The 27,660-nt window shown below is 56.1% G+C and overlaps 3 protein-coding genes and 1 long non-coding RNA gene across 6 annotated transcripts in view; 2 read left to right on the top strand and 2 right to left on the bottom strand.

The window, feature by feature from the left end:
* Positions 1-2,460: 2,460 nt before the first annotated feature.
* Positions 2,461-6,114, bottom strand: LOC146752150 (uncharacterized). Of its 2 annotated transcripts, none has more exons than XM_085532786.1 (3): positions 5,882-6,114; positions 5,239-5,647; positions 2,461-4,781 (listed from the first exon to the last, which is right to left on the bottom strand). In XM_085532786.1, exons 1-3 carry the CDS (start codon positions 5,990-5,992, stop codon positions 3,502-3,504), a joined length of 1,800 nt encoding a protein of 599 aa, XP_085388912.1. In that variant the 5' UTR covers positions 5,993-6,114; the 3' UTR covers positions 2,461-3,501. The 2 variants fall into 2 exon arrangements, with proteins under 2 accessions (XP_085388912.1, XP_085388911.1); XM_085532785.1 differs by having other exon boundaries at positions 2,461-4,814; positions 5,882-6,113.
* Positions 6,115-6,146: 32 nt separating this feature from the next.
* Positions 6,147-8,108, top strand: LOC146752149 (uncharacterized). The gene is made up of 2 exons (XR_014940929.1): positions 6,147-7,621; positions 7,941-8,108. It is a non-coding gene; the product is annotated as an uncharacterized LOC146752149 (long non-coding RNA).
* A 2,433-nt stretch (positions 8,109-10,541) lies between these two features.
* LOC146752142 (uncharacterized) overlaps positions 10,542-27,660 on the bottom strand; it is a 49,350-nt gene continuing 32,231 nt past the window's right edge. The window contains exon 2 of the mRNA XM_085532967.1: positions 10,542-10,886. Within this exon, the coding sequence (XP_085389093.1) occupies positions 10,836-10,886 (51 nt within the window). The 3' untranslated portion in view covers positions 10,542-10,835. The remainder of the gene's footprint in view (positions 10,887-27,660) is intronic.
* On the top strand, positions 20,754-27,659 carry LOC146752148 (SUN domain-containing protein 2-like). Of its 2 annotated transcripts, XM_085532904.1 has the most exons (9): positions 20,754-23,676; positions 24,034-24,095; positions 24,241-24,290; positions 24,806-24,846; positions 25,057-25,238; positions 25,743-25,843; positions 26,322-26,489; positions 27,203-27,289; positions 27,492-27,659. In XM_085532904.1, the coding sequence occupies exons 1-9, from the start codon at positions 23,657-23,659 to the stop codon at positions 27,597-27,599; spliced, it is 819 nt and encodes a 272-aa protein (XP_085389030.1). In that variant the 5' UTR covers positions 20,754-23,656; the 3' UTR covers positions 27,600-27,659. The 2 variants fall into 2 exon arrangements, with proteins under 2 accessions (XP_085389030.1, XP_085389029.1); XM_085532903.1 differs by lacking the exons at positions 20,754-23,676; positions 24,034-24,095 and having other exon boundaries at positions 24,275-24,846.

Raw genomic sequence — 27,660 nt, 5'->3', positions numbered from 1 at the left:
GGGAGGTAATAGGGGGCAATATTGGGCAATGGGGGGTAATGGGGGGCAATAAGGTGTTGGGGGGCAATGAGGGGCAGTAGTGGGGAATGGGATGTAATGGGGGGTAATGAGGGGCAATGAGATACACTGGGGGGCAATATTGGGCAATGGAGGGCAATGGGAGGGAATGGGGGATAATGGGGGGCAAGAAGCGCTATGGGGGGATGAGGGGCAATGGGGGACAATGGTGGGTAATAGGGGGAAATGGGGGGGTAATGGTGGGCAATGAGATACAATGGGGGGCTATGGGGGGGAGTGGGGGGGGTAATGGGGGGCAATGAGATACAATGGGGGGCTATGGGGGGGAATGGGGTTCTGTTAGGTGGCAAGGGAAGGGAATGGGGGGCTGTTAAGGGGATGATAATGGGCAATAAGGGGCTGTTGGGGGGCATTGGGGGGCAATGGGAGAGAATGGGGTGCAATGGGGAACAATGGGAGGGAATGGGGGGCAATAAGGGGCTGTAAGGGGGGCAATGGGAGGGTAATGGGAGGGTAATAAGGGGTAATGGGGAGAAATAAGGGGCTGTTAGGGGGCAATAAGGGGTTGTAAGGGGAGCAATGTGGGGCAATGGGAGGCAATGGGGGGACAGTGGGGGCAATAAGGGGCTCTTGGGGGGCGACAGAGGGACACAGGGTGGCGTCAGGGGGGCAATGGGGGGTATTAGGGGGTAATAAGGGGCTATGGGGGGGGATGAGGGGTAATGGGGGGCAATGGGGACCTCCAATGGCCGATGGGGGGCTGGCAGGGGGGCAAAGGGGGGCTGGTAGGGGGCGACAGAGGGACAGGGGGAGTCAGGGGGGCAATGGGGGGGATATGGGGGGCAATAGGGGGTAATGGGGGTAATGGGGGGCAATGGGGGGGAATGCGGGGGATGGGGGGTAATGGGGGGCAGTGGGGGCAAGGTGGGGACACGGGGGTCTCTGACGCACCTGGGGCAGCAATGGGACTGCTGTGCTGCTGGAGATGGGGCTCTGGTTACTGCACGGTGTGGCAGAGCAGCCCCAGCCAAGCCCTGGGGGGTGGGCACACAGTGCTGGGGAGCCCCCCGTGGTGATAGACTCCAACCAAGCCTTGTTCAACACAGGCAGCAGCATCACATGGAGCTGGAGGTGGAGCGTGAGCCTGGGGCTGTGCTGCCGGAGCTGGTGGAGGCACAGCTGGTAAGGGGCAGAACACACAGCACCCTCACCCCATCCAACAGGGGTCTCCCCATCCAACACTGGTCTCCCCATCCAATGGGGTCTCCTTGAGGACAGGGCTCCTTCCAGCACTGTTGTGCTGCTGGGCTCCCGAGTCCTGCATGATCCCCCTGCTGTGCAGCAGACCCTGACCTCCATCTCTGCTTCATCTTCACCTACAGGAGAAGAAGGAGCGGGCGAGGAGACGTGGCTTCTCCTTCTGGATGCAGTGAGTATCCCCTCATTGCTCTTTGCCAACAGCAGCCGGGTTCCCATCAATGTGCTGATGGCCTGGACCCCTCTGCAGCCCCTTTGGCACCATATGGGGCTGTGCTGTCATGGGGCAGGGACGCCTCATTCCCGACCCTCTTTCACCCCACAGGACCATCTGCCTCACGTGACAGCTGAGGCTGTTGGTGTCTGTTGGTCTGCATTGACATCAGCAAAACTTCCACACCATCCGCCATGGGTTTCTCCTGAGGAAGCTGCAGCCCATTTGGGGGCACTTACAGGATCATTTTACCGTCATTTGGGGGGATTTCGGGTCATTTGGGGTCATTGGCATGCATTGGTGCACTCTGAGCTGGGTGAGGAACTGACTGGAGGATGGGCCCAGACAGTGGTGGTTGAATGGAGCAAGAGCCAGCCAGCAAACAGCCATCAGATAACAGCAAGTGGGGGCATGGATTGATCTGCTATGGGGTAGTGAGGGTCTTATTGCTCCCTATAACCCCAAAAGGGAGGCTGTGGTGAGCTGGGGGTCGGTCATTGGGAGGACACTGGGGTGATGTCGGGAGTGATGCTGTTGGGGTGACATTGGGGCTGTGTTGGGGTGACGCTGGGGTGATGGTGTTGGGGTGACATTGGGGTGACACTGGTGTGATGCTGTTGGGATAACGCTGGAGTAATGTTGGGGAGCGATGTTAGGAGTGACGTTGGGGTATCACTGGGGGTTGCTATCAGGGAGGGAGGGATGCTTTTGTTGCTGGGGGGTGACGCTTGGGGGTCAAGTTGGGGTTATGTTGGGGTTATGTTGGGGTATCCCTTAGGGGGCGACATCGCTGCGGTGGCGATGGGGGGTCAGTTTGGGGTGACACCGGGGTGCAGTTCCGCTCTTTGGCCACGCGGTGGCAGCAGAGAGCTCTCCGCTCTCTTGACCACAACGAAACGAAGTCGGGTCAGCAGAACCGGACCGGAACCGCGCATCCGAATCCTTACGGAACACAAAACTCAACACTCCAATCTGCATCGTTCCCATTTACAGAGAAAACCTCCTGAGAAACACCCCTCCTTTTTCCCCCCCAACCCAGAACCGACCCAGACCCATAGATACGTTCCGGAACCAGCCCGTGTGCTGCCCTCAAGCCTCCCCCCTCAATAGGCGACCCAAAGGCACCAGAGCCCCCCAGCGCTGACACCGCACGTCCACTCTCCCCTCCCTGCCCCAAATTAGGGCCAGACCGCGGGGGGGCAACGAGGCGGCCGCCACCCACCCCCCATCTCCGTCCCCTTCATCCAACACGAAGGGGGTGATGGCGGCGGGGGGTCGAACCCCTTCCCACACCAAGCGGCTTTCGGGTCCCCCCCCCAGCGTTTCCCACATGGCGTCGAACATGCGGCGTCGCCTGGAGGCGTCCCAAGGGGGGGGGACGGCCAACGGTCGCAATTGAGCCGCTACGGGTAAAGGAAGGGGGGGCAAAGAGGAGACGGAGACCCCCCCCTTCCCCCCCGAGGAGCTGAATACGGCATTGACCGGGAGGAGGGGGGGGAGGGAGCGGGAGGGGCGCAGGGTGAGCCTTAATTCTGCTCCCCCCGACCCCAACCGCACCGAGCGGCCCTGAGCCCCCCCCCCCACCTGCAGCAGCAGCGCCAGGACGTGGAGGCGATGAGGGGGGGTCGCGTCGTCGGGCTCCAAACGGAGGCAAAGCCGTAACCCCCCCCCCGGGGCTCCCCATCGTGCCAAAGCCCTCCCGTAACCGCGGGGATCCCGGGGGGCACCGAAAGGCGGGGGGAGCGGCGGGGGGGGGTCGGGGAGGCGATGGAGGCGGAAAGGAGGGGGGACAGAGCGGAGGCTGAGAGCCGACCCCCCCCCTTCCGTGGTTATCCGATGGGGGGGAAGGCGGAGCGGGGGGGCGGCCAAGACGGTGCCCAACTTGGGGGGACCCAAAGCGGTCGTTAAAGCGGCGTGAAGCGCAGCCCGGTCGCCGACGTCGATGTCCCCCCCCACGACGCTGTGCGGGCTTAACGGAGGAGCTCCGTGGGGCAGCAGGGGGGCGGCAGCGCTCAGCACCCCCTGCCCCCCCCTCCACTCTCCGTCCCCCCCCGGCTCCGGGCGGCCAAACGCCGCAGGTAGCGGCTGCACGCTTTGGGCCGGGGGGGGCCGGGCGCCCGAGCCAATACTCTCAGGTACCCCCGCAGCCCCCCCTCGTTTCGGGGGGGGGGCGCCCCCAGCACCCCCTGCCTCAAAGCGGCGCCCAGAGCCCCCGCCCAACCCCCCGCCCCCCCCGCGGCCTCTAAGATCTGGGGGGCGAAATGGGGGCAGCGCAGCAGCAAAGAGGTGGCGGCTGCGACCAACTCGACGGGTGGGGTCCCGCTGCCCCCCAAGTGTTTAGATAAGGCCACCAGAGCCCGGCAGAAAACACCAGGAGGACCCCCCCGAGCTGCCAAGCCCACCACCAAAGCCCGGAGCCAACAGCTGCCCCGCTGCCCTTCATCCCCTCCCCCAGAACAAGCAGCGGCCGCCAGCTCTAAGTGGGGCAGGAGAAGCTCGGGGGGGTCGGAGAACGTGGGGAAGAGGCTGGCGGCCAAATGGGGGGGTAAGGGGGGCGAGGGGGGGGTCCCGAGGCAGAGGAGGAAGAAGAGGCGCAGGGAGGGGGGCAGAGCTGGGTGCTGGGCTAAGGAAGCCAAGCGCTGTTGGAAGGACGCAGGGATGGGGCAAAGACCCCCCCGGGACCCCCAGAGGGCGGCGTGGAGCAACGCCGGCTCCGCAGTGGGCAGCAGTTGGGTTAGAATAGGGGCAGAGCTCGGGGGGGGCTTCTCGGAGCCCCCCAGCACCCACAGCAGCTGGGCCTGGGCTGCGGGGGTCAGGAGGAAGGAGTGGGCAAGGAGGCGGTGTGGAATGGGGGGGATGGGATCCACCGAGGGGCTGCTATGGGGGTCCCCCCTGGGATCCTGAGGTGATCCATCATTGGGAGCCCTGGAAATGGTGCCGTGAGGGGGGTCCTTGGGGTCTGGATCCCACAGTGCTTTGCCAGGGGGACCCTTGGGATCCAGCAGTGCTTTGCCAGGGGGACCCTTGGGATCCAGCAGTGCGATGCGGAGCGGATCCCCAGCATCCAGTGATGTGACAACACTGGGATCCCCGGGGTCTGTAAGGGCTGCATGGCAGGGAGGTGCATTAGAAGGGGAAGGGGTGCACTGGGATCCAGAGGAGCTCAGCCCCACGGTGACACGAGGCTGCCCAGGGCTGTTGGGACCCAGTGGATCACAGTGTGAGGCTGGGCCGGGATCTGGCAGCAGGTTGTGGAAGGAGCCACCTGCAGACATAGGAGATGCTCCAGGATCTGGTCCAGCAGCACGGCAAGATTCAACAGGATCTGATGAGAAAGAAAAGAGATGGGGGTGAGATCCTCCATCCATACTAAGATCCCCTGGATTCCCCCCCTCCAGCCCCTCCTCCCCAGCCCTATAATGCGATTCCAATGGATCCCTTGATCCCTTCCAGTACCAAGGTGATCATCCCTGGGATCCCATCACCCCAAATTCAGCCCCCAGACACTCCCCATTACCAATGCAGAGCCTCCCCCCCATAAGAGTCATCCCCAATCCCACCACGGGATGCCCTGCATCCCCTTCTCGCCCCCCCCCAACCCATAATGGGATTCCCATGGATCCTTTCCAGTACCAACGTGAGGATCCCTGGGGTCCCATCACCCAAATTCAGTCCCCAGACCCTCCCCATTACCAATGCAGAGCCCCCCCCCCCCCCCCTATGGTTCATCCCCCCCCAAAGCTTCTCACCTTCCACCAGCAGCAGCACCAGGGGCTGAATGGCAGAGGCTACAGCCAAGCGACCCAGCAGGGACCTCCGAGCCCCACAAGGCAACATCCTCGGGGGGTCCCCCGGCCCCCGGCCCCTCAGCAGCTCCCGCAGACACTCAGCTGCTGCCGCCGGGGCCACCCCCTGCTTCACCCCCTCGGCTTCCTGCAGCAGGAGGGTCACAAAGGGGGCAACGACACCCACGGACCCCCCCGTGCCGGTGGCCAATAGGACGGTGACGGTGGCCAGAAGGAGCAGAGCCCGGGGGTGACCCGGAGGGTTGTGGGGCAGAGTCAGCAGCTCCAGTAGAGCCTCGTAGACCGCCGGGACCCCCCCGGGACCCCCGCATGCTTCACGGGGGTACTCGAGCAGCAGCAGCAGCAGCTCCACCTGTAGGGGGGGGACACACAGCCCTCCGTGGAGACACAGCTGACACGTCCCCACCCCTCTGAGGACACCCCCCCCCCCGTAGGGCCGTAGGAACCAAAGCGAGGGCGGAACGCCAGTGAAGCGGATCGCGTTTCCCAGGAGAACCCATTTCCGCAGAGCACGCGTTCCCTCCGGGGGAGCGGGTTACGGCACGGACCCATTGGGGATAATGGGGGGAAACCGGAGAGGCCTCACCTGGTGGCGTGGGGCGGAGGGGGGGGAACGGTGCAGGGAGCGGAGCGCCGGGGGAGCGGAAGAGGTTTGTGGGCTGAGGGCCGCCAACAGCCGCCCCCAAGGCCCCAACATGGCGCTGCGGGCCGCACCGGAAGTGATTAGCCCGCCCCCTTCATAGCCCCGCCCCCTCGGTGCCCTATGGCTCCTATAGGGCCGATACAGCCCTTCGCAGCCTCCCTATATCCGCCCTAGAGCCCCCACAGAGCCCCCTTCAGCCCCCCCGTAGATTCCCCGTGTCCCTCATAGAGTCTCTACAGCCCCATAGAGCCCGCAGAGCTCCTATGGAACCTATACAGCTCCCTCTGTAGGCTCCTATAGAGCCCCCGTATCCCCTCGGAGCCCCCTGTAGCCCCTGTTGAACAGTGAAGCAGGAAACAGATGCTCTGCTGGAATTCGGAATAAAGGGGGGCTAAAAGGGGGATAGTTAAAGGTAGTTTATAGAAACAAGTAAAGGGAACTTAAAGGTAGTTTATAGAAACAAGTAAAGGAAACTTAAAGGTAGTTTGTAGAAACAAGTAATGGAAACTTAAAGGTAGTTTGTAGAAATAAGTAATAGAAACTTAAAGGTAGTTTATAGAAACAAGTAAAGGGAACTTAAAGGTAGTTTATAGAAATAAGTAAAGGAAACTTAAAGGTAGTTTGTAGAAATAAGTAAAAGAAAATTAAAGGTAACAAGTAAAAGAAACAAGGGGCCTGAGAGAGCAGGGAGGATGCAGATAAGGAGTGAGACCTCATGGACAACATCAGGCAAAGAGGAGAATAGATAATGTAAATACCAGAAGAGGAGTTGCATCCCCCTGATAAGAACAAGGGGGGTCTGCATGCTAAAGAACTACTGAATATGTATCAGAATTCCGAGAATTATTGACTATGTATCAGAATTCCAATAAATCATTGACTATGTATTAGATGTACCTATAACTATGTCATGATTTTACAAGTCGGTGTGCAAGTTTGGTTGGAGCTATCCCCCTTGCACCCGGCGCTGGAATAAACAGACCTGCTTTATAACCCATCTCTGGGTTATAGAGTTTGATTCCGCAAGTCACTGAAGGTTGAAGAGAGAGACTTGGGAATGGGAGATTTCCCTTTTAGTCAGGGAAGAGGTGGTCCGTGAGTCTCTTGTACTGGGAGCCCAGACCCGGACACTGTTCTCCAGGTGCAGCCTCACCAGTGCCGAGTAGAGCAAAAGGAATGGTGCTGAGTAATGGTCCTTACCTGCTCCAAGAGAAGGAGCTAGGGCTGTGATGGGAGCACACTGCTTTATGGCTGACACGGAGATCTGCTAGGAAGAAGGCCTGGTGGGACTGAACACGGATGCAAGGTGGTCCAGCTTTTGTTTCACTGCAGACTCTGTGGGCAGCTGCATGGAGTTATGTACTCGATATAGTTGTCCCCCTGTGGCTTCTTTCTGATGTGCCTGGGAAGTCCCCTTAGAATAGACTGCTGCCTGAGACAGAAGTCTGATACAACATCACTTGTGTGGGTGGAGTTTTACTATCTCCGTGTTCACGTCTATTATGTGCTTTGTTTTGTTTCAATTCAACTCTCTGTGTGCATGGGCGCAAGTCTGCCTTTGCTAAATCCTTTTCTTGTGGCCTTAGGCAACAATCAAGGGGATCTCGAGCTTCAGCGCTGAGCAAGAAGCACAGCACTCAGGAAGGCCATGAAGGGCTCTGCTAAGTTGATCTCCCTCCACAGGTCAATTTTATTTCTTGTTTTTTTCCCCAGCACTGGGAATGGCTGCTCTGGTGGTTCGTTCCAGGGAAGCGCAGCTGCTTGCATTGCTCTGCTGCACAGCTGCCCTAAAAATAGTTGGGAAGTGGGAAGACAACTGCCTTTCCTATGTCCTGAAATACAGCTCCTCTGGTGGAGTGTGTCCTGGCAGCTTTGTGTGCATGGATGTAGTCCTGGGGCTGTTGAGAACTGGCTGTGCAGGGGACTGGAGGCGGCACAAGACCAGAGGGCACTTCTGATTCTTGTGCAAGCAGCCTGACTGGCTTCCATTTGTTTCTTGCAGGCACGGATGAAGAGATCATCATTGACATCTTGACCAAACTAAACGCTTCCCAACGTCAGCAAGTTCCGATCACCTAAAAGGTCTACAGAGATGTGTGAAGGCGGTTGTGTCACTGGGGTGAAAAGTGAAAAAGGACCCAATCTCCGTGAGAGAAAGGTCGGCGGAGAATTTCCTTGACCAAGGTTGTTTTGTTCTTGTTCAGTTCAGAGCAGTTGTTGATGCAAGGAGGGCTAGAGCCTAAAGAGAAGTGGGGAACAGCTCAGTTCTGTCTGTCCTGGAAGGCTGCACCTTCTGCCACCTCCTTCCTCCTCTCTTGGCTTTCTAGGATTTGATTGGTGACTTGACGTTGCTGAGTGGGAATTTTGAGAGGGTGATGGTGGGGATGATAACTCCCACCGCCATGTCTGATGTGCACAAAGTGAGGAGGGCTGTGAAGGTTTGCAAATCTTCCATTTGTAATTGCTGAAGTTCTGGCCAAGTGAGCCAAGGCGAGGGGAAAAGGGGTTGAATCTTCTTGTGGGTGCAGCTCTGTGCTCAGCGGTGAGGAGCTCCAGGCTGGCTTTTTCTCACCCGATGTGTCTCATGGCCTGCTCCTCAAACCCATCTTGTGCAGGGAGGGGATTCTGACTCTGGGTGTGCATGAATGCCATGGGCTCTTTTCTCAGTGTCCCAGTAAAGTGGGTTGCTGCTCGTTTCAGAAGGAAGCCCAAAGCACATTTGAGATGCGTCACTGTGTTTGTGAGCTAGTATTCCCTTTGAAGGCCTCCAATAGCCAACTCCAGCAGCTGTTTCTGAGTGGGGAATTCTCAAGGGATGCTTCCAGTAGATGCTGTGCTGAGCGGTGTCTTCTGTCCTTGAACCTTTGCAGGGTAACAGAGATGAGGGAATGTATGTGGATGATGCCCTTGCTCAGCAGGATGCTGTGGTGTGTAGGAACGTGCTTCCTTGCAAGAGCAATGTGTTCTTGTGCATGTGATGTGTGGTGAAGAGAAGCCAACCTGTGAAATGGGAATAAATGGATTCTGCTCTTGTTTGCGAGTCTCTAATGAGACGTCTCTAGGCAGGCAAGTTACTTGGCAGGGGCAATGACATTTCAGCTGTGAGTTGCCATGCCTGGATGGTGCTTGTTGGAAAACATCCATGATCTGGACACGTACAGGCCAGCAGTTCTCTACCACCAATGAATTAAAGACCTTGTGTATACCCAGGCTTCTCCACAAGCCTTACTTTGCCATCCATAATGTCTATAAGTGCCTGTACGAAGCAGGGGAGAGGAAGTGGGGAATAGATGAGGTACAATTTATGTCCGTCCTCTGTACATGGAACAGGCATCACCTGCTCAGAGGTAGGACCCCTCCACAGCGTCCTGGGTTTTTCTTCCCTTCCTTATTTGTGTGTGATGCTTTTATAGGAGCTTCATAGGTGCTGAGTAAGTGCAAGCTCTTCTGGGTCAACAGGTGTCTTAGCAAGAGCCCCATTGCATCCATTCCCTTTGGTCTGTTTCATTCCCTTCTGAGACTGGAAGGGACTTCAGAAACCTAAGTACAATTTGCTGCTGCTCTAGCGTGGAAAGCAGAGATTGAGGAGTGTGCCCACCATTGGGGCAGGGGGAGAGGAGCTGAGAAATTCATCTGCCAGCATGAAGTAGAAGGTCTTGAAAATGGTAACAGCTGTGGTAGGCCAATTAGCAGGACTGTTAGCAATGGAAATGAATTATTTTAGTGGGCCGGTCCTGATATATCTGGCAGTGCTGCAGGAACGATAGAATGTTCTTGCAGCATGTGAGGAGCTTGTTCTTGCCAAATGGCCCTTTGGATCTCTCTGACTCTCTACCGTGGACTCTTCCTCCTAGTTTTGGATGTGTACAGAGGCATTTCTATCAAGGACATAACAGACAGCATTAAATCTGGGAGGTCTGGAGACCTGGAAGATGCTTTGCTGGTTACGGGTCAGTGCTCTGCTGTTAAACCTTGTCTGCAGAGTAATGAAATGATGAGAGGTGCTGTGTGTCCCCTTGAGTGGCTGTTACAGGTTTCAGGGGGCAGACATGGTTTGTCTTTATGTGCACAAAGCCGGGCTGGGTGGACTTGGAGCACCGTGGTGTAGAGGGAGGTGTCCCTGCCTACTGCAGGGGGGTTGGAACCGTGTGATCTTCCAGTTCTCTTCCAACCCAAACATTGCTTTCTCTATCTTTGTTGCCATCCTTTGCTTCCGTGTTTCATTATTTTCCCTTCAACCTTTGTTCAAGGAATGCCCCTCAGAAACCGCAAAGAGCCCCATAGGGACCTCTTATCACCCCGTATAGTCCCATAGAGCCCCAAGCAGACTCCAAAGAGGCCCACAGGGACTCCAGAGAGCCCCTCAGGGACCCCAGTGAGCTCCGTAGAGCACTATATTACCCCATAGAGCCCCTTAGGGACCCATGAAGACCTCTTGTGACCCCATAGAGCCCCATAGATCCCCAGTGACCCCACAGGGACCCCATATTGCCCCTTAAAAACCTTATAATGACACATAGGGTTCCCATATCACCCCATAGAGACCCTTATGGAACCCAAAGTTACCCTTAGAGAACCCATATCAACCCAAAGAGGCCCAAAGGGGCCCCATATCACCACACAGAGCCACGCTAGGGACCTGATAGAGACCGATAAGGACCCCATAGAGACGCATAGGGATCCCAGAGATCCCCTGTGACCACACAGAACCCCTCAGTAATGCAAATTGGGGAGGGCCCGGCGATGTCATGGCAGCGCATTGTGACAGCACACAGGCTCCGGATGATTCCATCCGTGCTGTGACATCTCCTGGCTGGCCTGCAGCCCTCCACGCCTTCTCGGCCTTGCACCCCAAGCAGGAAGAAGTCGTAGCTCATGCTGCCAACACCTGCAGCTCCTAGTTTGAGCCATGTGCCGCCTTGGGCTCCTGGGGCTTCGTCAGCATCACCTGCAAGGGAGAGAATCCCAATACAGAAATGGACTGAAAGTCCCATCCAACCCTGGCAAAGTGTGGAAACTGCTTTGGAAACCCCATGGCACTGCCATGAGCAGCCAGCAGCCCTGCTTGCATGCCTGGAGGGCACTGCTTGTGTTCCCCAACCCCCCGGCCCCATGCTCAAGTTGTGTCTGTTGACCTCCACTGGCTGTATTTGACAGAGCTGCAGAGCACATTGCAATGGCTGCTCTGGGATCAGGTGGCCTTCTGCGGAAGGATCTCCAGCTCCCATCCTTGGCTCCATTGATGCTGATGTGCTGGATGTAGGGATGTCCCTGGTGGCTGGCTTCTGTCACAGCGGGCACTTCCCGACAGTGACCCCTCAGATCCAGGGGTAGATCACACAGCAGAGCTTAGCCAGGTCCTGCTGGCTGTTCAGATTGGTACTTTCTCTCTTGTTTTGTTTCTTACTGATGGAGTTGTGTGTGTGAATGGGAAGTGCTGTGCAGTCAGGACCGGTCAGTTATGGTCATAGAGGATGCTCAAAGGGAGAGAGGAAATAAAGAGTTAAACTGAAGCCAGCACTTAGCGTCCTGATGTCTGTGTTCTGCAGCAGAGCCTGTGACAGTCACCAGCGTCCTGCAGGGAACTGCAGCAGGAGGCTGTTGCTGGGCACTGGGCCCAGATAGGCCGCCCTGCCCCCTTCTCCTGGGCAAAACCTCTCATCAGCCGTCACCTCTGGTCAGCCATCAAAGAGGAGTGGATCATCAGCGGCCTTGAGGCCTAATTCCTACAGGCCTGTGTGGTGGCCCTGAGGGCCTACGCCTAGTAACCAAGGGGTTAAAGGAGACCTATGGAACAAGAAGCTTTTCAAGAGGCTGAGAGACCATGAATGCCAGTGAGAGAGAGCACTAGACGTGGCCTGCAGGCCAGGAGAGAGGCCTCTAGTCCTCTAGCCATCTCAGCCTTCCTCTGGACCTCCATGTCTCTAAGCCCTCCCATAGGTGTCTAAGTCCATACACCTCTGCACCTTCTTTGGTGCCTGAGTGCCCCTGGGCCACCCTGTGGCTCTCTTGGCCTCTCTGTCTCAAGACCTCTAGTCCAGCTTCAAGGCCTTCAGGCTTCTTGGGCTGTAGGTGTCCAGACCTCGAGGTACAAGTACAACCCCCAGCTCCTCTTGGCCTCTGCTCTTCTAGGCTTTCTCTTGCTTGGCCTCCATGCCTCCCTTTGGCCTCAAGACTACTAAGCTGCAAGGCCTCTTGGCCAGGCTCTGGGCCTCCCTCCAGGCTGTTTTACCTTAAGGCCTCTAAGCATCCTGGGCAATCTCTAAGCCTTTAGGCCTCCCCCTATGCCTCTAGGACAGCTTGCAGGCATCTGTGCCTCCAGGTGTGTTCTCCATTACAGCTCTAAGCCTTCCTTTGTGCCGTCAATGCTCATGGACTCCTGGTCTCTTTTTTGGCCTCCTTCTGTGCATCAGGCCCTCAAAACCTCAGTGCTTCCAGTCCAGCCCTTTAGTACCTCGGCTCCAAGCCTACCCTTAAGCTTCAAGGACTTTAGGCTCTACAGGGCTGTTAAGGCCTCTAAGCCTCCTTTTTTGGCTGTGTCCGATAGAACCACCACTGCCCTTGATGCTCTGTCCCATAACCCCCACAGCTTTGCCCCGTAAGCCATGCACCATACGCTTCTGCTTTGCCTACAAGCTATGGCCTCTAAGGTTCCCTCTGGGGCTCTACACACCACGGCCAGCACTTGCCGCTACAGACAAGGGGACAGGGATGGGGCTGTTTCTGCCCTCCTTATCACCTGCCCCTACCTCTGCCTCTTTGTCCCCTCTGTCCTTGGCAAGTGACAAATTGCCAGGGTGGGGCCACGGGGGTGGTCTGTTCCCACAGTCTGTCAGGGGCAGGAACCCACAGGACCCAAAGAGAACTCTTCTATGACAAAAGCCTGAGAGAAGGGGCTGAGTGGAGCATCCAGTGGAGCCAAGTGGCAGGACCAGAGGTTGCCACCAAACATCAGGAGCACTCCTGCACTGTGTAAGTGCTGCAGCACTGGCACAGAGACCCAGAGAGGCTGTGGGGTTTCCTCTGGGAGATCTCCAAACCCATCGGATGTGTTCCTGGGCACCAATTCTGCTGGCCCTGTTGCAGCAGGTCCTGGACCAGATGGGCCCAGATCTCCATTCCAACATCAACCATTCCGTGCTTCTGCAACACAACACGACATGCTGTGTTTGGCTCAACCTGGCCATTCACAAACAGGTTTCTTCCTCCTCCTGCTCAGTGCCATCTCTGTGGGATCACACTGCCTCCTACGATCCAACTCTGTTCCAATCAAGGTCAACACTAAAACAGTGCTGACCTTCATGGAGCCTGGGCTTTGGAACACAGGCACAGGAATAACCACTGCATGGGTGGAACCTTGTGTATTTCTAAAACATGCTCCTAACTGCCCTGTTCAAACTGTGATGCAGAACCAAGGTTGCATTCGCAGCACAGCCAGGCAGGCCGGCACCAGCCCCAAGGCATCAAGCCACAGCCTGAGAGGCCATCACCAGCCCCGGGGCCTAAATCCATGCCTGGCAGGGACCCCGGCCTGCAGGCTTTTGGCCTGGAACGGCTTCCCCGGCCTGCAGGCATTGGAGCTGGCAGTGCCCCCCAGAGCAGACAGCTGGCTTTTAGCCTGGCAGGGCCCCCCTAACCGCATGACCAGCTTCAGGCCTGGCAAGGTCCCCCCCGACTGCCTGGCCGGCTTTTGGCCTCACAGGCCCAGCAGGTCAGGCAGCCATTTTGTTGCCTGGCACTGAGCCCCGGGCAGGCTGCATAGGAATCCCCAGGCCGGCCAGCCGGTTTTTGGCCTTCCAGTGTTTGCACAGAAAGCAGGAAACTCAGCCCACATTTCTCTTCTGGGCATCCCACGGGCTTCCTGTCAATGCAGGATCACTTGTGCTGGTGGTGTTGTATCTCAGGGCCCATCCAAGTCTCTGGAAGCCTCTGGATCCCATGGGGCTGTTTCTGCCCTGCCTGCTGTGCTGCATTTGGGAGGGCGAGAAGAAGGAGATGACTGTGCAGCCCCTTCCCAAAGCCTTTCCTGTGCCCTGGCTTGTGTCTCTGAACATTGGGAGAGGGCTCCTAAGCTCTGTCCCTACGCTGGATCAACTCCAGCTCTTCCTCCAGCCAGCCCATAACCCTTCCACGCCTCATTTCTCTTTCACTTGCCGGGAGTCTGGATTCCCACCTTTGGCTCCTTTGACATCATCTCCATAGAAATCAGGACTGCAAACGGGATCGTGACTCGTCAGTGGCCGATGTTTCACCTGGCCAGCAACCTCATAGCTATGCACCACCTCAAGTCCCGCAGGGAGTCCTTGCCAGGTTGGAGGGGGAATTAAAGGGGTTTGCTTTGCTTTGTCATTCTCTGGGCAGAGAAGGGAAAAGAGTTGAAGGCGACCCAGTCCATGTCCTTGACCAAGACCATGCCAGAATGCCTGACTGCCTCTTTTCCCATTAACTCCACGTCCCACTAGAAACCCCCTTCCCTGAGAGGCTTCCTGGCCTGTTTTCATGGTACCCACGTTTCCGCAGTTTTGCTGTTGACAAAATGAATTTCTCTTTTCTTGCACTGCACCCAGAGTTCATTCCTTCTGATATCTTTTCCTATAGAGCCTGTTTCTCAAATAAAGGCTTGCTTATTTCTAATTGCAAAGCAAATGACTGCCTGCTAGTCAGAGCAGGATGGTGCCTGCTGTCTGGTAAACCTTATGCAGAAACACTGGAGCTTTTGCATCATGTGCTCCCAACCTCGTCCCCTGCCTGAGACGGGCCATAGGGCACCCACATCCTCTGGGCAGCCTGGGCCAGGGCCTCACTACCTCTGGGGGAGGAATTTCCTCTACCCATCTACCTCCATTTCCACTCTTGAAGTTTAAAGCCATTCCCACTCGTATGATCGCTGTCTGCCAATGCCAAGTGACATGCAAGGTCTGGTAGTGGGTCAGGTAATGACACGACAACAGTACACGGACAACTGTAGTATAACTATCAATTTATTGGTAGTGTGGGGCCTGGAAAACTCTGATTGATGACAGCAGTGGTTCTGTGGATGTCAGATGGTGCCCCAAACCAACCCACTGGGGGTGCTCCCACCTCCTGATGGATGGTGGAGAGGAGCAGGAGGGCAGAGGTGGTGCTGGGGAAGGGCTGGGGGCTGCTGGGCCTGGTCTGTTTCACCCTGGCAGTGGTTTTCCAGGTGTCTGATGCCCCTAAGCTGACACGGTGGGGCGGGGGCGCTTCTACCTAATAAAGGATGGTGGAGGGGAGGGGGAGGGTGGTGACGGTGCCTGGGGGGTTGGGGGGCTGCTGGGCTGGTTGTGCTTCCCCCAGGCAGTGGTTGTCTGTCTCTTGGACTGTTTCCCCACCTCTGCACTCTGCGTCCCCTGATGGATGCTGGAGGGGAGGAAGAGGGCAGAGTTGGTGCTGGGGGCTGGGGGCTGCCGGGCCTCTCATGCTTCCCCAAGGCAGCAGTTGTCCGGGTGCTGGGTGATGCTCCGGAGCTGAGGGGACCGCTCCCGCCCCCTGAAGGATGGCGGTGGGGGTGGGGAGGGGCGGCGATGATGCCCGCTGGGGCCGGGGGCTGCTGGGCCTGTCGCTCATCTGCCGGTCAGACGTTGTTTCAGTGCTGGCCGATGACCGCAAGCCTCCACCCCGGGTGGGTTCTTTCTGTCCCCCGAAGGATGGTGGTGGGGGACGGGGGGGCGGCGTTGATGCCCGTCGGGACCGGGGGCTGCTGGGCTTGTCAGACATCCAGTCCAGGTAGGAAGCTTGGCAGTGACCTGTAGACGATGGTATTGTCCTGGGTTTGTTGAGCCCATTTTTTAGCTTCCCAGCGGCGCCTGCAAAGAGAGGAACGTGCTGAGGGCACAGGAGAGCCCCTGCTCTGCATTCTCACAGCGCATGGCAAAGAGCCACCCTCAGCTCCCAGCCTGTCTCTGGCCCAGCAGTAAGGATGGGCTGAAGCCAATGACAACATCTAACTGCGTCAATCACAGACCGTGTGAGCCAACAATTAACTGGTCTCTTTACGCTGCTTTAACTAGAAACGCCTCCTGGCCCACAGCAGCCCCACAGTAAAGAGTTGGGCAGGATGGGGATGGGGGTCAACAACTCACTTTCTGTTCCTGTACCAGTAAATAAGAAGCCAGCACAGAAGCATCCCCAGCAATAGGGAACCCAAGGAAGCTCCAGCAAGTATCAGGTAGAACTTCCAACCAACTTTAACTTGCTCGGCGTTTGCACGTCCTGCACCAGGCACACCTGGAGGAACAACATGGTCATTGCTGTGTCTCGTGCCTTAATGGAAATCTCAAGGAGGTCTGACATTGCTACACAATTCTTTTCCATTTTGTTGGCCTCCTGGAACAAGTGAAAATCCTCAGGCTGCAATGCTTCCCTGCTTCCAGGGGAAGCAAAAGGAACTCCCAAAGGCACCGCGCATCGAGGCGCTCTGGAGCCTCTATTTTGCCTCTCAGCTTTGGGTACGCTCTGGCTCTGCCAGATTTGCTCCTTCTTCTCCATCATGCTCTAACATTTCTTTTGCACTCACCTACCCTTGCCTTGTGAGGCTGGGTAGTGCTGCCGCAGGCCGGCACACTGTGACCCTTTGGGACACGTCGTCTGACTAAACAAAACTCATTAGAGCAGAAGGAGAGTGTGTGCATCTGTTTAATCAGTTGCTGCTAAGAGTGACGTGGACAAGAACCACGGTCGTGTTGTGCAGGGAGTGCTGCCCTGAGCTCTCCCCCCCTACTCAGACCCCACTCCTCGGGGGCAAAGTCAGGGCCCCTCAGCAGCACCTGAACCTGTTTCTCCCCTTTTTCTTCCCCCCGGCATGGGCACAACTTGCACGCTCCTGGTTTTCAGGATGTTTCTCCTGCTTATGAACTCCTGCCAGATCGCTGCTTACCTGGATTCCTCAGAAAACGATAGACCCCGTTGTGGTGGGCTTCCCCGGGATTTGACAGCGCTGTGAAGAAGGAGAGAAAGGCAAAGTCTGGGCATGGCGCAGGCACAAAGGAGGCAGAGCTGGGTTGAAATTTGCAGAGGGGCCAGGTGGGCAGTTGGCTGGCACTCAGCAGCTTTGCAGATACTCTCTCCAGGCCACGTGAAACAGTCCTCAGAGACAGCATGGAAGAACATTGGGGTTTTCTTACTAGAAAGATCTCCGATGGATGGAGAGAAAGCCAATGGGACAGTGGGTGCACACAGCACCCAAAGAACAGTGACTGCCCAAGCTTCTCATGGACGAGAAACCACCAGGCAGCAAAAAGCTGAACCCTTCCTGAACTTCCACAACCAAATATGAGTAAAGATCATGAGGTGAAGACTGGTGACTTACCTCTGGCATCCACCCCAGGTTCAGGGACAGGTCTCCATTCTGGTAATCCACCAAGAGGGCCTGCAGGCACAAGTGTGATCAGACACAGGTGAGGAGAGCTTCCACTGCACACTGGGGCCTGGTTTTTCTGCAGTGACCTGCAAAGACTGGCAGCAGGTCGGGGAATGACATGGCCCAAACAGCAAAGGCATCGGTTCTCTCCTCCAAAGAGTGGCAAGGGCTGCCTTCCCACTGAAATGGGACAACTCTCCAAGTAAAGAACTACTCTCAGCTGATCTGTGTACGGCCTTTACGGCACAAAGAGACTTGAAAGACCTTTGGAGGTTCTTAAGTACCTGAATAAACTATTACAGCGCTCATTTTTCTGTCTTCCAGGAAACAGACACAACTTACCTCTGGGTTTCCCCTGAGGCACAAAATCAGTATCCACCAAAACATCTGGATAAGGAACTCCAACATCATCATCTAAAATCAAGAACAGATGAGAGATGTTCCCATTGCATGTTGCGCCTTCTCCCTTAGTGACTGGGGACTGGTCAGGTAATGGAATGGGAGACTCAGACCGTGATTGCCAAAGCTAGAGAATAACCGGGGTGACCTGGAGCCTGGCACTCAGCAACTTTTCAAATGCCCTCTCCAGGCCACTTGTAACACACCTCTGGGACCTCATGGAAGGGTATACAGCCCGTCAGGGCTTTCTTACTGGGAGCTCCTTGCTGGATCTCCCACTAAAGCACCAGAGGAAACGATGCCTGTTCCTTCCTCTGGGCTCCAGCTGGGTGTCTCTGTTGGGAACTGGGATTTGCCTGTGGGGAGCACCGGGAAGCCAGAGCAGAAATGCTCACGCTTTTCCCAGCACGCTTCTTCTGAGCTTTCCCATAGGACACCTCCAGGGTGGGCTCAGCCAGCAGCAGAGCCATGGCCTGGCATGGCTGGAGCCAGCCCTGGTGGAGCGCTGCTTCAGCCCACACCTGGCTCCTGGGGTGCTGCTTGGCCCCCTTCCCAATAAACCCTTGCAGAAAGGCAGCCCCGGGGCAGTGTGGCACAGGGACAACAGCCTGGACCTCTGGCCTGTAGTTACACTTGGTCCCATCTTTGCCCACCCACCTGCTGCTGGAGCTCGCCACGGCACAGCACAAGTCTCCTTGGAACACATGGCCATCAGTAGGAGGAGGAGAGCAAGGCGGGCGGGGGACGCGGCCCCCCACACTCGTGCCATGCTGCCACCACCACCGCTGCAGCCACAGCAAGTGCTGGGGCCAGCACGGAACAGCTGGGGTACACACACTGAGCACTGTGACCTCATCGAGCACGGCAGGCATTGTGACCTCACATCCCTTCCAGGATGCAGATCTGTTCTGCTGCCATGGCCAGGTTCCCCCTGGGCTTGTGTGCACTGTGTGGTGGGAGAGGATCAGCACTCATCTGGAGCAGCAGGAGACCACAGCTGAGGATTCCACATTGACATCATGGAAACAGAATCGTGGAAAGGCTTGGGTGGGGGGGGGGGAGGGATGCTGGAGACACAGGTGCTGAGAAAGGAGAAAGAAAATCACTTTAATGTTGCTTTTATTGCTTCATACAGCTCCAGAGATTTAGTTTTGACTTTCAATGGCATCAAAGAAGCTGTTTCTTCAGTGACGCTATATCTGTTATCACAACCTCTAACAAAAACGGCAAATCGAGCTGTATCTGTAGCACCAACAGTTCCATCGATTGCCAGAGCATTTTGATGGATTGATTGACAGATTTTCCTATTTCTTCAGTCTGCCTGGCTCTAGTTTGTTATAACAGAGCAATTTGAGAAAAATCTATTTGTTTTCTTCAGGACAAATGATATCTGCCATGCCAATTTTGGTCAGAATATATCATAAACTAAATTTCAGGGTGTGAGTGTGTCACAATTTCTGTTAGAATATGTCATTAGCTCTATTTTGGAGTGTAAGAACATCATATATTGGGCCATAATAGGGGCAAAACCCAACTTCTGAGGGTGAGAACTTCACAACTCATGTCAAAATATGCAATAAATCCAATTTTGGAGTGTGTGAGGGCCACAATTTGGGTCAAAATATATCATTAATCCTATTTCAGAGAATGAGAACGTCACAGTTACTTTTATTCTCCCCAGGGTCTGCAGGCCTTTTTCCACTTGCACACTGCACTCGCTTGTCCATTGCACGACACAAAGCCCAGGTGAAACACCTGCTTGCAAAATAAGTCTTTGCCAAATCAAGATAAACGCCCAAGGTCAGCTCTCTCTACAAAGCAAGTTCTTTGTGACCACAGCCACAAACAGCAGTTCCATTCAAACGATCAGAATTCTTTCTTCCATCCCAGGACTGTTCTTCAATCACAGACCTTCAGGTCCCCAACCAAACTCCCTGAGAATGTCACCCCAGGAATGTCACTCCAACGTTACTCCCTGATATCACCATCTGTCATGCGTTACCTGGATCTACCTGTGCCCGTGACAGGGGCAGCCGCCCCATGGGGCCCCCAGCCCAAAAGGGAAGGATAAAGGGAATGGGAAAAGAACAGCGGCGGCAATCCAAGGAGGAAAACTTATTTTACTGAATATGATATCGGAATACATGATAACAGAATAGAATGCAATATGATTGAGGCTAATAAATCGAATAAAACAGAGAGAGAGATTCTCCGTGACTTATCTCTGACTGTGAAGTCCTCTGGGATACGTAGTTCTCTTCTGAGAGCTGAGTATTCAGGATGTTGTTATTCCATGGAACTGGAGTATGAACCTTCTAATGATTCTGCACATGATGTTATGATATGGAATATTGACAGCAACATTACAAAGCCATGACAGCAAGCTACAGGACCGTGCCTTGGCCTCGTTGTTCCAGTGCCTTCAGGGTGTCCCAGTGTGTCTTACTGCCCCCAGTGTGTCCCACTATCTCAGTCCCCTCGGTGTGTCCCTGGATCTACACGTCCAGGTGAGCGGCACGGGGACACCTACATCCCCACAGGGCACTTGGGGGACCGTGGGTGTCTCCGCAGCCCTGAGGACCGGGCACCAGGGGCTGGGAATTGATGGCATGGAGGGGATTGTTCATGGCCTGTTCCAGGGGGACCTGGGCACTGTCACCTCCAGCCCTTCCCTTGCGCTCTATGGGGCCGTGCAGAGGAACGGATCTGGAGGGGGCAGGCTCAGGGTGCCCTATGGATGGCCCAGAGTCACCATGCAGCTGGGACAGGGGCTGTGGCTTCTGTCCCCAGGGGACTAAACGTCCTGTCCCGGGTCTCTTGGCTGCTGCCAGTCCTTCTCCTGCCCTGAGTCCTTCAGACAAACCCTGCAGGGACGAGGCTGCTCCTTGCCAGTGCTGCCCTTTAGTGCCCAGTGAAGTTCCCAATGATCAGTGACAGCCTCTGATGATCAATAAATCCCTCAGCAAAGCTACAGGCTGTGTGTCTGTGTCCTTGTTCTCATGCTCAGCAGGGACTGCTGGGATCTGTTCCTGCCTGGCTGTGGCCACCTCAAAGGGCTGGGAGGCTTCCCCAGCTCCATGCCAGGCACACCATGTCCTGCACCCCTGTGGGCTTCCCCACCCTCTCTCATCACCTGCTCCAAAGTTCTAAAGGATGGAGCTCCTCATGCTGCCAAGCAGCCCCAATACCCTCCCTCTGCTCTCTCTCAGCTCCTCCATACAATTCCTCCCGAACCCTACACCCTTTGATCCACCTCTGCATGGACATAGTGTGACCACGTCACCCTCCTTTTAGCCCCTCTTACTGCAGCCACTTGTCTCTCCTTTGGGTCTGCTTTAGGCCTCTTGCATCAGTGCCCCAACCCCACCACCCAGATCAAGGTCTGCATATCCCCTCCCATGGACACCTCCAATCCCCGATGACCAACGAAGCCCTCTGATGACCAATGACACCCCCTGTTGATCAACGAAGCCTTCTGATGGTCAGTGAACATCTCTGACAATCAGTGGAACCCTCCGAATACCAACAAAGCCTTCAGATGACCGCAGTCACCTCCTCTGGACACACTAGAGGGCCGTGATGTCTTCCGTGCAGTGAGGGGCCCAAAAGTGGACACAGCACCAGAGCTGAGAACAGGGGGACAATCACTGCCCCGTTCCTGCTGCCAACGCTGTTTCTGATACAAGGCAGAATGCTGTTGTCCTTCTTGGCCTGCTGGACACACCGCTGGCTCATGTTCCTCTGAGCATCCACCAGTGCCCCCAGGTCCAGTTCCTCTACGCAGCCTTCCAACTACTCTGCCCCACGCCTGGAGCTTTGCCTGGGGTTGCTGTTGCCAAAGTGCGGGACCCGGCTCTTGGTCTTGTTGAACCTCATCCCATTGGCTTCAGTGCAGACATCCAGCCTGTCCAGATCCTGATGTGCTTACCATGGTGGAGGCGACCGCTGGGTGGCTTGAAACATACGCAGTACCCCATTTACCCCATTTACCCTCTAAACACCATATTAGGTCTCAAGAAACAAGTCCTGTGTGACATGGCACTCCAGAAAGGACCGAGTCAGAGAATGGGGCTCATTTCCACACTGTCCTTGTAAATACTCGGGCCAAAGATCATGGCAAGGAGTGGATTTATCGCATCCCCTACCATGCACCAGCTTCTGGTGAAACTGAACGCCAAAATGGGTTGTTAAAAACCATGTTGAAAGCAATGGGTGGTGGGACATTGAAGCACTGGAAGAAGCATTGGGCAGAAGCCACTTGGTTGGCCAACACCCGAGGATCTATCAGTTGCCGTGGTCCTGCCAGCTCCCTACATACTGTCAAGGGAGAGAAGGTCCCTGCAGTGCATGTAAAGAACATGCTGGGAAAAGCAGTTTGGGTCTTGCCAGCTTCTGGAAGGGCAAACCTCTGCGTGGGCCTCAGTAGCTCATCTGACATCCCTTTTCCTTCGGCTCTCCTCCCTGCTGCTCCACCTGACGGTGCGTCTCCCTTCGGCATCACGGTGAGGCCTTTCCACCTTTTGGACACTCTCATTCCATTTGATTGATGAGCTTCAATCTTCATCATATGGTATTACAGCGTGCTACCTTGCATTCCCACACCATGTTGAGTAAATCCCTTTGTTTCTCCTCAGATCGTTGCTGCTGTTTGTCATGGTTTTGGTGTCCCCATTGACAGCTCCCCTCCCATCAGTGGTGAAGATGGCGCTTTGTGGCTTTGTTCCCACCAGGGATGGTTTGTTCTATGATTCTGTGTGTCCCCTTGGGCCAACATTACTCCTTTGGCACTGAAATCCAAGCCCATTCCTCTCCATCTCTATTCCCAAGGGATCCTCCTTCCCCACCCTCTCCCCAGTCCCAGATTTCGTATCCAACCCCCAAAATTGGCATTTCCAGGTTCCAAATTCATCCACCCTTTCACAGCAACACCATGGAAGGCAGCGCTGGAGCTGGGAACTCCTCCCCAGCCAAGCTGTCATGGATTTGTACCTTTTGCTATAGGTTTCCCACCTCATCACATCCTGTGGAGCTCAGAGAAGAACTACACGTTCCAGAGGCCCTCAGGTTCAATTAGACTGTATTATATTGTGTAATCTTGCATCCCAACATCGTAGTTAGTAAAGTAAGTCTTCCTCCTTAGATCGTTGCCACTGCTCTGTTTGTTTCCTTAGCCCAGCTCCCATCTTCCTACCTCTTTCCCTTCCCAATATTGGGGGCCGGGGAGCCCAAAGGCCAACTAGCCCCCTGTTATGGACATAGATTGATCCAGATAACTCCATGACGAGGGTGAGCAGTGATAGGACAAGGGGGAATGGTTTTAAACTGAGACGGGGGAGGTTTAGGATGCATCTTAGGAGGAAGTTTTTCCCCCAGAGGGTGGTGACGCACTGGAACAGGTTGCCCAAGGAAGCTGTGGATGCCCCATCCCTGCAGGCATTCAAGGCCAGGCTGGATGTGGCTCTGGGCTGCCTGGGCTGCTGGTTGGCGACCCTGCACACAGCAGGGGGTTGGAACTGGATGACCATTGTGGTCCTTTTCAACACAGGCCATTCTATGAGTCTGTGACTCTCACAGCCCCCACCAGAAGCACACGGCCTGTCCGTGCCCAGGACGGGAGCAGCTGTGCAATGGCACAGACATCTTTACCAGGGCATCCAAAGGAGCTCCGAGCGCAGGGTATTCCAGCCTTGGGCTGGGGGCAAACCCACAGGGTCTGTCCCTCCTGGGCACACCCTGTGAGCTCATAGAAGGCGTCACTTGGCCCTCACAGCTGTCAGCCATTATGACATCAGAACCTGCCGTCCTGCTGAGGCACGCTGCAGAGCTGTGCAGCACTGCAGTCCTGTGAGGAGTGCAGAGCAGGCGAGTGGAGAAGAGGTGCTTGTGTCCTGGGAGGAGAGCAAGCCATTCTCTGTGTCTGTGCGAGTGAAGGAGCCAAAATGCCAGCCCAGCTGGGCAGGTGGGTGCAGCAGGGCCAGAATGTGGGGAGGGGAAGGCAGAACCGCTGCGTGCTGCTGGGCTTTCTCCAGCCAGGCAGCCCAAACTCCATTTCCGTGGGCACAGCCCTGCTCCTGCTCTGGGGAGAGCCGACTGGGGCAAGGCTGCTGCCCCCCATGGCACAGCACAGCACAGCCCTTCACTCTCACGTGTCCCATGGGTGCTGTGGCACTAAGCAGCTCTTGCTAACGGGCCCTCCCTGGACTCACATCTCTGCTGGGCAGAGGAAGCCATGGCAGCCGTCTGCTCCAAGGATCCCAGCAGACCGTGTGTGTCCCCGCGCTGGGCCGTGATAACCACCATCTGATCTCTCCCTTAGGCAACGCGTCGGCCAAGAGGAGGGAAGGAGGACTCCCGTCCTGCCTCTAGTGGTCCTTTCTGGTGAGTGTTCCCCACCCAAAGCCATCCCAGCACAGCCCAGGAGCAGGACCGTCCCACACGGCTGGGTTGGGAGGAGGGAAATGGGTTGCAGGGCTCAGAGCAGTCTGGCAAACTAATGGTCTCTCCCGACCGATGTCCCCCACAGCTGGAGCCATCCTCTGGATATTGGGAGTTTGGAGACAGAATGCCCTGCAGGTCAGTGCTACGCTGTGCGGCAGAGGCCAAAGCTCTGCCCTTCTGCCTCCGTGGGGACAGTTTGGCCATGGGCTCATCACTGCTGAGACGGAGCCGGGCTGGGGGTTGCCTTGGCAGCAGGACAGGTTTTGGTGTGGCAGCATCTTCCCAGTGCCCAGCACGGAGCTGAAGGCAACAGCGCGTGGGAAGAAGGAGCCTTTGGCCCATCCGTGGGACTGGGGAGTCTGGAGGGGATGGGAAAGCAAACAGAGAAGCAGCAGATGCTCTGACACCCCATAGAGCCCTATAGAGCCCCCACAGACACCCCGTAGAGCCCCATAATGCTCTGTAAGACCCCATAGAGCTGCACAAGAGCTCATAGAGAACCAAAGAGCCTCATGGTGCCCACAGGCTGTGGTCCTCTGCAAAGTGCTGGGAAGCAGCAGGAAATTCTGCCAGCGGCTCCCTGGGAAGCTGCTTTGGAAGCTCTGGCCGTGCTCCTCATGCTTCCTCCCATCAATGCCTTTCTCTTCCAGGTGGTGTCTGCAGGACCTGGGCAAGAGCTCCTGTCTATGGGGTAAGGACACTTCCTTGCCATGCACCTGGCTCTGCAGTGTGGCCTCAGCTGGCTGTGTGCTCTATGTGGCCCTTGGCAAAGCAAAGGAACCAAAGGGGCTGGGGGATAAGGAAGAGCACAACCCCCTGGGATCCTTCACTTCATGGCACTGGAACTCTGACCTGCGGGGTGGACATTGCTGAACAAGACTTGCTTTGGCTTTGCCTTCAGGAACCCACTGGTTCAGCTGTCGGCCAGGAAGGAGCTCATTGTCGAGTCACTCTCTGATGTCCTGGAAGAGAACGGGATCCACGGACTCGAGAGAGAGAAAATTCTGCAGCTGACACGGCACGCAATGGAGGCAGCTGTGGAAAAGAGCAACTGGATGCCCAACTGGGCTCTGAAATCCTTGGGTATGTAGACAGCTCTTCACTACCCTCAGCTTTGCGCTCCCCAAAACCTGCCCAGCTCTGCTTTCCATCACAGATATCTCACAGAGCTTTAGGCTGGCTGAGGTCTGAAGGGACCTTAAGACCATCCCAGCCCAACTCCCTGCCATTGACAGGGCTTTGCATCAAGGTGCTCAGGGCTTCATCCAACCTGGTCTCCAACACCTCCATGGCTCCTCTGGGCAGCACATTGCAGGGCCTCACTGTCCACTGGGGGTCCAGAATTTCCTCCTCACTTCCCATCTAATCCCCCCATCTCTGAGGCTTTACAAACCCTTCCCCTCTGCTCCCAGGGCTGACCGGCTCCTTTCCCCAATCAGCGCTTCAGGCCGGGACTCAGCAGTTCCCATACACAGCAGGAGGGATTCTGCACCCCAGAGCCCCACCAAGAGCTTTGGGGATTGAGCATTCCCTCCTTCAGCTCATCTCTGGGCCATTCCAGTGCACGTCTGTCCATCTTTATTTCAGGTGCCACTGTTGATGCGGAGAGGACAACCAAGAGTTATGGTGGGAAAGGCCGGCTTTCTCCCCTCTTTTCCTTCGCGAAGTCCCCGGAGACCATGTTGCAGGTATGGCAGGAGAAGTGCTGACTGTGGGCTTCCCCCCCTTGCTTTCGCCCCCCTCCCCCCACAGACACCCCACAGAGCCCCATAAGGGCTCCCCCTCCACCCCCCAGTCCTTTCTTCCCCCAGTCCTTCCCCTTCCATCCTTCCCCCTCATCCTCACCCCATTCTGGCTGCACATCCATTTCCTTTGCCCCAGCTGCTCTGCTCAGCCCACACTCTTCCCCACATCGCTGACACCAGCGTTGGGAGGGTGCTGGGCTGACAGATGCTGGGGAGGGCTGCCCCGCCGGCTCTGTGCAAGCAGAGAAAGGCAATTGACTCCAGAGCTGTTGTCCAAACCTCTGCATATTGCCCTCCCATCCCTTGAGTAGCGTTCCATGACGGGCAGCCCCATAGAAGACAAGGTCTGTGCTCCTTGCCCACCATCCAGCTCTGGCGGCTCTTTGCCTCCCCACTGATGGACGCGTCTTTCTCCTTTCAGCCCGATGTTTCTGCTGGAAGCTGCTGGGCTTTCCAAGGATCTCAGGGCCACGCCGTCATCCAGCTGCCGGAGAACATCTGGCCCACGGCTTTCACTGTGTGGCACGTGTCCAAGGCAGTGTCTCCCTCTGGGGAGGTCAGCAGTGCCCCCAGAGACTTTGCCATCTTGGTAAGTCTCTGCCTGCTGCTGCTTCTGGAGGGCCCCGAGGAAAAAGCTTTGCCATAGAGCCCCATAAGAGCCCACTGAACCCCTATAGAGCCCCAGAGACAACAAACACAACACCATAACCGCAACATAAGACCCCATAGACCCCCACAGACACCCCAAAGAGCCCTGTAGAGCCCCCACAGACACCCCATAGAGCCCTATAATGTTCTGTAAGACCCCATAGAGCTGCACAAGAGCTCATAGAAAACTAAAGAGCCTCATGGTGCCCCACAGACACCCAACAGGGCCCCATAAGGGCCCTACAGACACCCAACAGAGCCCCATAACTGCCACATAGAGCCCTGTAAGACCTCATAGAGCCACACAAGAGCTCATAGAGCACCATAGAGCCACACAGTAGACACCCAACAGAGCCCCATATGACCCATACTGTTGGGAGCTCCCAAATTTCAGAGGTGGGCTGCTGCAGAGCATCCTGCCTGAGGGCACCGAATCCCTCGGGTGGTTCCATGTCTCCAAAAGCCTCTAGGGCTCTTTGTGGCCGAGCAGCTGGGAGCAATTGCTCCACGTGCCCTGACTCAGGTTCACCCTCCTTTGTGCTCCAATCCTGCCAGAGCACAGGGAGGGTTGGAAGGGCTCCCACCTTTGGCCTCAGTGTGTTCTTTATGGCACGGCCTGCCTAAGTGTGACCGCCATCATCTCTTCTCTTTGAGGGAGTGGATGAGGACGAAGAGGAAACTCTCCTGGGGTCATTTGTTTACAACGTGGACGGAGAGATCTCCCAGACCTTCCACGTTCAGGTATGGCAAGTGCAAGGGGGGAGGCCAGCTGCCTGCAAGGCATGCTAAACAACTATTGAATATGAATCTGAATTCCAGGAAATCACCGACTGTGTATTAGGTTCACCCATATCTATGGGGCGAACAGTGGGATCTGTGGGGCACTATGTGGCACTGGTCCCCCTCCGGCCCATAACGAAGCCTCTCCTCTTTGCATTGGCAGGAGAAGCCCCTTCAGTCGTATCGAAAGTTCAAACTGGATGTGCGGAACAACTGGGGAAACGCGGAATACACCTGCGTGTATAGAGTGGAAATCCACGGAAACCCCTAAAAACCCTAAAAACCCCTAAAAATCCCTAAAAACCCCTAATAAACCCTAAAAACCCCTAAAC

The sequence above is a fragment of the Coturnix japonica genome, unplaced genomic scaffold (assembly GCF_054131305.1).
Source record: "Coturnix japonica strain WE unplaced genomic scaffold, WE-NBRP24 Scf050, whole genome shotgun sequence".
In the NCBI taxonomy this organism is placed as follows: Eukaryota; Metazoa; Chordata; class Aves; order Galliformes; family Phasianidae; genus Coturnix; species Coturnix japonica.
Note: the sequence above shows the minus strand (reverse complement) of the source record. Positions and strands in the feature narration are given on the sequence as shown.